This window comes from Mastacembelus armatus, chromosome 7, assembly GCF_900324485.2.
Source record: "Mastacembelus armatus chromosome 7, fMasArm1.2, whole genome shotgun sequence".
NCBI classification, from domain to species: Eukaryota; Metazoa; Chordata; class Actinopteri; order Synbranchiformes; family Mastacembelidae; genus Mastacembelus; species Mastacembelus armatus.
Genome location: NC_046639.1, coordinates 14,560,329 through 14,571,130, shown reverse-complemented (window position 1 = coordinate 14,571,130; position 10,802 = coordinate 14,560,329). Strand labels below are relative to the sequence as shown.

The 10,802-nt window shown below is 43.3% G+C and overlaps 1 protein-coding gene across 1 annotated transcript; it reads right to left on the bottom strand.

The window, feature by feature from the left end:
- Positions 1-126: 126 nt before the first annotated feature.
- On the bottom strand, positions 127-6,411 carry ndnl2 (necdin-like 2). Its single transcript, XM_026333716.1, has 11 exons — positions 6,318-6,411; positions 5,972-6,042; positions 4,890-5,009; positions 4,736-4,799; positions 3,212-3,291; positions 3,003-3,097; positions 2,799-2,878; positions 2,652-2,694; positions 2,493-2,555; positions 619-733; positions 127-509 (listed from the first exon to the last, which is right to left on the bottom strand). Exons 2-11 carry the CDS (start codon positions 6,020-6,022, stop codon positions 411-413), a joined length of 810 nt encoding a protein of 269 aa, XP_026189501.1. The 5' UTR covers positions 6,023-6,042; positions 6,318-6,411; the 3' UTR covers positions 127-410.
- Positions 6,412-10,802: the final 4,391 nt, after the last annotated feature.

The following is a 10,802-nucleotide window of genomic DNA, read 5'->3' as shown; positions in this document are numbered from 1 at the left end:
AAAGGGGTGCCAACACACATGTAAATAAATGCATGTACTTCTTTCCACACACGTAACTTATGAGTCTGAAAAGTAGCATGAGACAGAATTAAGGACAGGCAATGTCACTTAGTGCAATCACCGATGTTGAGTCTGTTAGAAGATTTTATTTTCTAAACTTGAACAAATACCTGTTACCAGAAGAGTCTGGACAATAAAATGAATATCAATGCTTGATAAATTGTCTGTGTGACATTAAAAATTCAGAGTTTAAGAGAGCTCAACAGTTCTGAAAAACTGTCTGATATGCAATAACTAAGATTTTTATGTACGGTTTCAGAAAAGTTCCTCACAAGACATATTCAAAAAGAATACATGGCACTGACTCATTCTCCCTTCATAGCCAGAATAAACAAAATGAAGCCAAAAGATTATCTCTGCTGGCTCCTGGTGCTGGCCTGGGATGAGCTGGGGGTGGAGTGGGCTTCTCTGTACTGTTGACTCCAGCTCTGAGGGTCCTGCTCGTGAAGCTGAGATCAAACAAAATCATCATAAGTCATAAATATTCAGTTTATTAACTAAACTCACATACAATACTCTTCATGTAAAGAATTTACTGAAAAACATACAGACACTTACTTGACCCATAAACTCGAGGATTTTGGCTTTAGACACTTCCTCCTCAGCACGCTGACCCCAGTGGAATTCATGCTCAACTGGTTCTGTGTGAGGGATTCGCACATATTCCAGATACCTACATACATAACAGTAAGCTTATCAGTTGTAGCCAAATATTAAACATGCTTCTGCACCCAAAAGTTAACTGCTAAATAAAGCAAAGTATCCTAGAGATACGAACTACTACATATGCAACTGCTACACTTCTCTCTTTCCTACAAATTAAATTTGAGGCTTGTCATTGTTAGCAAAAACTGTCAAATATCTTCAGCTTCTACCTTGGGACGATGTGATTTTTCTCCATTTTAAACTACCATAAACTGAAGGTCTCTGGTCAGTGAAGATGTTGAACACATCACATGACTCTAGGAAAATGAGCTCTTCACATGTTTTTGCTTTTTGTAATTCTGAGGAGCTAACATGGCGCATAGCACATTCCAGTGTGAAGCAGCAGATAGCAACTATGATAATGCACATAAGACACAAAACTATCAGCACAGATCACTATGCACTACTATATACAGTACCATAGATCCAAAGCTCTGAACAGATTGCTACAACTACTAGATTATTAAACATGCTGTGCTAACAGGGATTGGCCACTTTTGTGATTATGAGCATTTTCCAGCACACAGTCAGTGTATGTTTTGTTAGCCACTTTGGAGAATACTGCTTGGAACTCATCTATGGATCTTTGGAAGTAACGAGAGGGAAACGGAGCTGGTTGCTACATGATGCACAGCCAGGCTAGAGATAATGCTGAGTGCACAGAAGGAACACTGGTGCTAAAATGTCAGCTTTCAGAAAAAAGTCTGCACTGCGTAATCATCAAGGTGCTCTCGTCTCTTTGCAAATGCCTGTCTGCCCATTTTCCTATCAGAGGAATGGAGAGTTCCTTTACCTTTGTTCACCCAAAAATTTGACATCTGACTGAAACTTACTTTTGAGCAGAAGGTGAAATGTTACTGCATATATTGAGTGATTAAATTCAAAGTATATCACCATGATTTTTATGTAGAATTTAAAGGAGTTTAAATTGGAAGTACTAATTGCATTAAAGGAGAAATTTCTGATGAAATACTTCCAATTTATTACGGCAAAATCTCCAAAGTAACTGAAGCTAAAGGGCAAAACAGAAAATATTGGAAATATAAGATGACAACTGTCTGGTATCAACTAAAATTAGGGTTTCACCCAATTCTGATTTTAAAGTGTGGAATTGAAAGCTGTAATTAAGATAAGATGATACAAATTGGAATGTAATGTTTGGAGTGAGTGGTAGGCAGCCACACTTCTGTAGTGGTCTGGCTTCTTCCACTCTCCTGCTGCTCTGTGGTATGGTATAAACCAGAGTCTATGGTCTGACAGACACTGGCTCTGAACACACCACTACAGTGTAATACACAGTGATCACAACAAGTCTTGAACCCATGACCTTCTGATCAAAGATCAACATTATTACATGACTGAGCTATTACCTGGCTGAAGATCTTAAAGTCAGAACTGTAAAGCCAGGGTAGTCACAGTGATCATTGTCATGCAAATGCATTTTAAACACTTAAGAAACCCAGTTACAGCACATAAGGCCAAAAGAAGAAATAAAGCTGAGGGGTGAAAAAAAAAAGTTTCTGTAATACTACATGTGCATTATTCACTCTTCTAGAACATTTCAGCAGGAAAGCTTTTTCAGTGCATGCATTTGAATGAAAGGTACAGGGCTGGTAAAATACAGATGTAAGAAGAAATACAGGATGAAAGGTAAGATCATTCAACCTTGAATTCAAAACAATACTGTAGCATGACCAAAATGAACACTGGCCAGTAACTGTTCTTACCTCTGACGCACAAACTCATCTGTGACCACCCTCTTCACATCACCAAACTCCTCATGTTTCTCTCTACACATAACAGAGAACGTACAGAAACAAGACACATTAAAAATCATCAATATAGCAAGTTCTAGATGCAAGCTACACACAAAAATCTTCCTTTACCCAGGGTCAACACGGAGTTTCTTCAGAGTATTCCAAATGAGGTCTAGAAAAAAATAAAACCAGGTATTTATGGGACAGAAAATATGGGAAATTGACTAATACAGAATATAGTGAGTCTTACTCAGAAAGTGCAATAGAGTGACTCACTTTCTCTGACAACACCTCCTTTCATGAAAATAATACTCAGGATCACAAACAGCAGACCCATCTTAGGGCTGGTGGGAGTACTAAAGACGAGGAAAACAAACTTTTATTTAATTTTATATAAATGGTGACATGTTTAATAGGAAACAAGGCAATACGGTTAAATACTCTTAACAATAATAAAATTTGATGGCTAGGGATACTCACTTAATTGGTGAGGATCCCTCAACTGTCTCCAACTTATTGATGAGTATGTACATGTGATTTTTTTTGTCAATTTCAACCAGCTTTAGGCCAAAAACCTGTTCGACAGAGAGGGAAGGAGAAATATTGTTGCAAGTTTAAAGTTTAAATATATTTCTTTAATATTATGTTTAGCTGATGTTTGCCACTTATCCTCTGTGACTGAGCAAAACCTGGTCAAAAAGACGCTCTGCCCTCTTCATGATCTCAGGGTATATGTTTCTGTACTCTTTAACCACATCTTTCACAAGCCCTGAAAAGACAAAGATGATAAACTGTTTTTCAGACTACACATTTTACTTATTGGTGTGTCTTAAAGGCCCTTTAAACTGTAATTTGGGGTCATTGATGAAAGCTGACAATTGAGAAAGATGGTCAAATCATCTACCATCTATCAAAAACTGTGGACTTCTATTGCATAGGAACAAAAATTCATTGAGGACTGATTTAGAGCTTTAAAACAAAGAGGGAAGTCATCTGGCATTATCAGATATTTTTGACATACTTCCACAATATCTGAATGTCCCATACTTACACTGGGGATTACATCTAATCCTTTACATTTGGTCAGTTTTATCATTTATGTACTCAAAATAACTCCACTCAATTATCACTGCTTTCCTTTCAAACAAAAATTTGCCTCATCTGGACTGAGCTTGATCACTTCAAGTCATTAAGAGTACACACTGAACGGTGAAACATGGTGGGCCAGGCATTGTTATTTGCTTATGCATACTTTTGTGGAGTACAGTTGTGCTCAAAAATGTACATAGCCCATGCACAATTTCAAAAATATTGGACATTTCTTTGGAAAATATAACATGCCTGCCTTTTTTAAAATCATAAAGACAACTGAAATTACTAAAGAGACTATCTGACCACTCTCCTTATAAAACAAGGTTTTCTGTGTGACTTTTTTTTTTTTTTTTTTTTAAATGGCCAGTATTTCTCAAATTCTATCACGGGTATGTTTTGGCCCTTATTAGCCTTACTTAATATTGCATGTTCTGCTGAAACAGTGCACTTAGTACATCTAAGAAAAATAGTTCAAAATTTCTATTTAACAAATCGAAAACATTGAATTTTAGACTTTGTATTGAGATTCATAATTCTCACCTCTCACCTCTACTTAGAAGGAACCCAATGACAATATAACATGAAACCAAACACATTTGCAAGCTAGTGTACTGTTACAAAACATATTTACTAGTACCCACCTCATTACGGAAGGCTTGACAAACTGTTCTTTTGAGATTTTTCATCAAATGTGCCAATGTGACTATGGTCAAAACTACCATATTGTCCAGACTATAAGTGGCACTTTTTTTGTTACTCCTCGAGCATGTCTTGACTTATAGAGCGAAGTGACTTATGTGTATATTTACAAAAGTTTTATCAAGTAGTCTAGTTCAGGCTAATTTAGACTATAATTTGTATAATAAATGCGACTTATACACCGAAGCAACTTATGTTTTTTTTTTGTTCAACAAGGCTGTTTTTGCTAAAAGTGACTTATAGTCAGGTGCAACTTATAAATGAGAGCAGCACAGATGAATTAAGTGAGTTTGTGACTTTCAGTATCTCTGCTTTTATCCTTCCCCCCCCCCCCCCATGTACATTGTAGCATGATGATTCATCACACATTCAGTAGACCTTTAGCAGCCTCAAATGTACAATATGCTTTATTAGTGCTGTACCTGCTCGGCGTATGGGAATCTTCTTTTGGTCCTTCATCAAGAAGTATTGCACTACCTCAGCTGTCTACATGACAGAGTGTGAAAAGAAATGATTGAAAGTGACTTAATTTATCATTTATTACATGTTCTGTCTGGATTTCTGTTGGTTTCTTACCTTTTGGTCAACCTGTGCAGGGGTGAATCTCTCCAGCCCTCTCTGAACCTGTGATGAACTTGGCTGAGTGAAGGTTGGGTCATCATCCTCTTCCTCAGCCACTAGGGTGCCATGTTGTCTCTACATGGGTTGAGATTATTGTTAAAATAGTCTAATATAAAGCCACTGTCATAGTCATGAACAGAAACCATGAGCTGGTGTTTCCAGTTCGGTTTGCTCAATGATACAAATGAATTTGACAGGAAGTGTTCAAGTTTTGGCATTTGTTTTATTGTATGGGTCAGAAACTTTCCAATAATTTCCTGAAAATAGTAAAAGAGCACATATGAGGAAAAGCAGTATACAGCAAGCTGGAGAGGCCCTCAGTTTTAGAGAAGTACAATCTTCCCCTAAGATTCAACTCTCTGTGCAGCCTGTTTTTCAGTTTCAGTGGTTTCAGTTTTACTTTATTTACTCAATGAATTTTACAACACACAAGTGAAAGAAAAATAGCAATGTTTTGAATGGGTAATATCAATATAGCCACTGTATATAAAAAGAAAAACAGAATAATTTTGGGTTAGGTTAAATGTTGACTCTAAATTGCCTATAAGTATGAAAGTCACTCATTGTCCATCTTTTTGTGTCATCACTTGGATGGACTTTCTATGTTTCCATTCACTCAGAAGGACTCCTAAACCAAACAGTTACAACAAGCTGAACACATATGAAACGGATTGTGTTTGAGGCTATATGCGAATTAATGAGAAAAGAAAGCTTGGCTTGTGTCCTGGTTTGGCAAAAACTAAACAGGACGCCTTCTTACACGGTTTCCACAATAAACACATTGTGTTTCAGATTAATCAAAATAAAACAAAAGATTATTTAACGAGCAGGTTGTTTTGTACTGCATTGTATCTGCTGTAGTGGTCCAGCATAAGCAACAGGAGCCTGTTAATGCGTGGAATGGATTTGGTGACACTACACAGTCTCAGCCAGGTTGAAATTACAGCAGCCTTCATACAGAAACCAGTATTTATTGTGCGTAAACGTATATCTACAGCGTAAACATATTTAGGATGTAACGCTAGATGAACACTTACTCTGCTCTGTGGGGTGTTCTGTGTGTTAGAAAGCCTCTTTCTCTGCGTCATGGTGACACGCTGCCTGGTAACTACAATAGAAAACATCCACAGTCAGAGGGATATATTCACAGGCAAAAACATTAAATAACGTAACCAAAGCACAGTAATACACAAGGACAGGGCACGGAAGTGGCATGGTGAACAGTAATGCTAAAGCGTTAACGTTGGCTAAGTAAACCAGTTAGCTAGCTAACTAAGACAAAGGCCTAACAGACAGCATTTATTAGCCTCTTCTCTGTGTAAGCAGGATACTATGACACTACCAGAGTAATAAACAATCAGTTCGTAGAAAACATTTACTCACTGTCCTAACTGATAATTCTTTAATCAAACTCCCACTACGGCCGCCTGTTAATGACGCAATGACTCTTCCTGCGCCTCCTCCGTCTTCTTCTCTTTCTGAAGGTTCATACCGCCACCTTCTGTACCGGAGTGTGTACCTTTTAGGATTTTACAGTTGATCCCTATTGAAATGGGACCACAATTCCAGCAGTGTAGTAGGAATGAATAATACCCCAACCACACAGTATAAAATCTTAAAACACCAGTAGCAACGTTTTGTGAAACTAACAACGAAAAAGAAAATTAAGTGGAGTTTGAAACATTTTTTGCTGCTGGTCGACGTGGTAGAGAAACCAGATAGCCTAAAAGGAGTTTAGTGCAAAAAGGGAAGCTATATGGAAACTTGGCTGCGTGCTGTTTGTGCCCCCTGAAAAATGTTTAATGAAGTGTCACATGCTTTTAACTTGAAATAAAAACACAATTTAACATGTAGCTAGTTAACCTTTTGGTTATAAACTACACTACGCAATCAGTGTAGCTTCTGAAATTATGATCATGGAACTGGTCATTGCGAAATATGTATATTTCGCAATTTATATGTATAATACATACATATATTCTAGGATTTAGCAATCCTGTGAATCACTAAACTAATATTTAGTTGTATGACCAGAGTTTTTTATAACTGCTTCACATCTATGTGGCATGGAGTCAACCAACGTGTGGCACCTTTCAGCTGTTATTCCACTCCATGATTCTGTCAGGTTTCGGGAAACTATTATGAATTTTTGGACCAAAGATGCGCCCGCTCTGGTACTCACGGTTCAAAACAAGACTTTATTTAACTGAACTAGGCCAACAAAACAAGATACAGACACTTTGCTAACCAGGGACAGATTAAGGCAGGGAAACACATGGATATCAGACATGAACACGGGACAAAGACATGGACACCAGGGAACGAGGCGTGAGGGTCTGGGTCACACACACTAAAGGAGATGCACCGGACACACAGCGAGCAGGAACATAGCCACAAGGCTAACAAGGCATGAGGGTCTGGGTCATACAGATTTAAGGAGACGCACCAGACACACAGGGAAACATGAGCATGAACACAGGGAAACAGGGCATGAGGTAGTCAGGGTCACACACTTCCAGGGAGACACACCAGACTACACAGGGAGCAGGAACATGGACACAAGGTTAACAGGGCATGAAGGTTCTGGGTCACACACATTTAAGGAGACACACCAGACACCCAGGGAAACATGAGCATGAATACAGGGAATCAAGGCATGGAAACACAAGGGCATAAAACATGAAACATGACACGAGACAAAGACACATGAACAGAGGACATGGGAAAAGGACCAGAAAACTAATAAGGAAAAGGAGGCAAAAATACTTAACTTAAAACCTGGGGAAAACAAAAGGTAGTCCATGAACAAAAATCCAAAAGAAAACACAAGTGTCGCAATATGCTCAGAAACGAAAACTGGCAGCACTCAAAACCCTGCATTAACAGAACAGTGGCTTAACTCACAAACAGTGTCAAAACAGACAACCTGGCAAAGAACAAAAGGCAAACAGGTGTATAAAAAGGCATGGGGAGAAAACGAGGTGCAGGTGAAAACAATGAACTAATTGGGTCAACGTAAAGGGAACAGAATAAACAAAAACCAGTTCCTGTCAGGATCCTACAAAATAAAAGAAACAGGAAGTCAAAAGATACGGATCCTGACAGTACCCCCCCCCGTAAGGCACTTTGAATTGCGTAGTGTATGAATGGTGCTATACAAATAAATTTGCCTTTGCATTTTGCCTTAAAAGGCCGGCCCCTGACGGCCTTCAAATACCGTCCAATCACACCAACTGGGTGGGCAGTGGGGGTCCCAGGAGGAGGGCTCCAGAGGGCGGGCTGGCAGGGCAAAACAAACTTGATATCAGGGAGTTGCTCCAGAGAGCAAAGGTCCGAAACCGCTCTGGCGGGCGGCCTCTCCGGCGGGCGTGGGTCCGGGACCGCTCTGGCGGGCGGCCTCTCCGGCGGGCGGCCTCTCCGGCGGGCGGCCTCCCCGGCGGGCGTGGGCCTGGGGCCGCTCCGGCAGGCGGCCTCTCTGGCGGGCGTGGGTCCGGGGCCGCTCCGGTGGGCGGCCTCTCCGGCGGGTGGCCTCTCCGGTGGGCGTGGGTCCGGGGCCGCTCCAGCGGGCGGCCTCTCCGGCGGGCGAGGGTCCGAGGCCGGTCTTGTGGAGACTGTGGAGATTTGGGCAGCTGTAGCTGCTGCTGCGGGTCAGGAAGCTCCGGTAGCTGCTGCGGCTGAAGTAGCTGCTGCTGCTACGGCTCAGGAGGCTCCCATAGCTGTGGCGGTGGCTCAGGGAACTGTGGTAGCTGCCACTGCCGAGGCTCAAGGCACTCAGGATACTCAGGATACTCAGGTAGCGGCAGTGGATCTGGACACTGAAGAAGCGGCGGCGGACCTGGAAGCTGAAGCTGAGGCGGATCTGGAAGCTGAAGCTGAGGCAGATCTGGAAGCTGAAGCTGAGGCGGATCCAGACACTGAAGAAGCTGAGGCGGATCCGGACACTGAAGAAGCTGAGGCGGATCCGGACACTGAAGAAACTGAGGCGGGTCCGGAAACTCTGGAAGCTAAAGAGGATCCAGCCATTCTGACGGCCCTGGTGGTTCGGACCAGTCCGGTGGCTCTGGCCATTCTGGTGGCCCTGATGGTTCAGGCCAGTCCGGTGGTTCTGGCAGCTGAGACGGCTGTGAAGGCTCTGGCGATCTTCCATAGGCTCGGTCGACTGCAGTGGTGACTGGAGAGACTCAGACAGGCCTGGGAATTCTGGGAGCTCTGGAAGTGGTGGTTCTGGCCATTCTGTGGGCTCAGGAGGTTCCGGCCATTCTGTGGGCTCAGGAGGTTCCGGCCATTCTGTGGGCTCAGGAGGTTCCGGCCATTCTGTGGGCTCAGGCGGTTCTAATGCAGACCGCCGAGGTGGCGCTGGATGAGACGGGACTGGATGAGACGGGACTGGTTGAGACGGTGACTGGCGAGGCGGCACTGGAGGCGGTGACCGGCGAGGCGGCACTGGAGGTACTGAAGGTTGCGGCAGTGCTGGAGAATGCGCCTGCTCTTGTAGCTGTGTGGGCATGAGAGGGATCTCGGTGGTGGTGACTTGGAACTGGGTGCTGTGGAACTGGGTGCTGTTTTTGAGTCAAGTTTCTTCGAGGTAGGCCCCCAGACCTGATTGCCAGACGGGTTCTACGGTAGGGATTTCGGTGGGGATCCCAGACGAAGGCGGGTTCGGACACAACGGTTCTCCGGGAAACAGGCGAAGACTGTGGGGCTGAAGACTGTGGCTGGTGCTTTGCAGGCTGCACCGGGGCCTGCTGCCTGGAACGGCGGCGATTTCGGCATCTGGACGTGGGATGTGATGCTGGTGGACCCCAAGGACCAGGATCATCGAAATGGTGCCCTCCAAAATGCACTATGGGAGTGTATGTGGCAGGGTCATCCAAGGAGTCATCGGAGGAGTACTCGCTGTCAAGCGGATCGTCCACAAACGACCCCATGGCGTACCTAGGGTCGTACTTCCGGGCTTGGCTGGAGAACCAGGTGAGGATGTCTACTTGGTCCGAGGCTTGGGCGTGATGCGGTTGTGTACGTGGCGAGGTGGGAACGGGACTGGTGAGAAAGGTTCCCCATCGCAAACAGTCCACGGCTTTGGCTAACGGAGGACAAGCACGGAGTTGTTGCATGGTCTGTCGGTGGGTTTGACTGTGGCATGGAGAGTACATGGTGGTAAAAAAAAAAAAACTTCTGGGTCTAGCTAAAAAAAACTTAGTACAGGAGGCGTGGTGATAAAAAAAAAAACTACTGTGCAAAATTGTACCAGAAAGGTGAAAAAAGGGCGTGGTCCGTTTCAATCTGTGGCCAGGTTGTACTGTCAGGTTTCGAGAAACTATTATGAATTTTTGGATCAAAGATGCGCCCGCTCTGGTACTCACGGTTCAAAACAAGACTTTATTTAACTGAACTAGGCCAACAAAACAAGATACAGACACTTTGCTAACCAGGGACAGATCAAGGCAGGGAAACACATGGATATCAAACATGAATACGGGACAAAGACATGGACACCAGGGAATGAGGCATGAGGGTCTGGGTCACACACATTTAAGGAGACGCACCAGACACACAGGGAAACATGAGCATGAACACAGGGAAACAGGGCATGAGATAGTCGGGGTCACGCACTTCCAGGGAGACACACCAGACTACACAGGGAGCAGGAACAAAGCCACAAGGCTAACAAGGCATGAGGGTCTGGGTCACACACATTTAAGGAGACGCACCAGACACACAGGGAAACAGGGCATGAGATAGTTGGGGTCACACACTTCCAGGGAGACACACCAAACTACACAGGGAGCAGGAACATGGACACAAGGTTAACAGGGCATGAAGGGTCTGGGTCACACACATTTAAGGAGACGCACCAGACACAGGGAA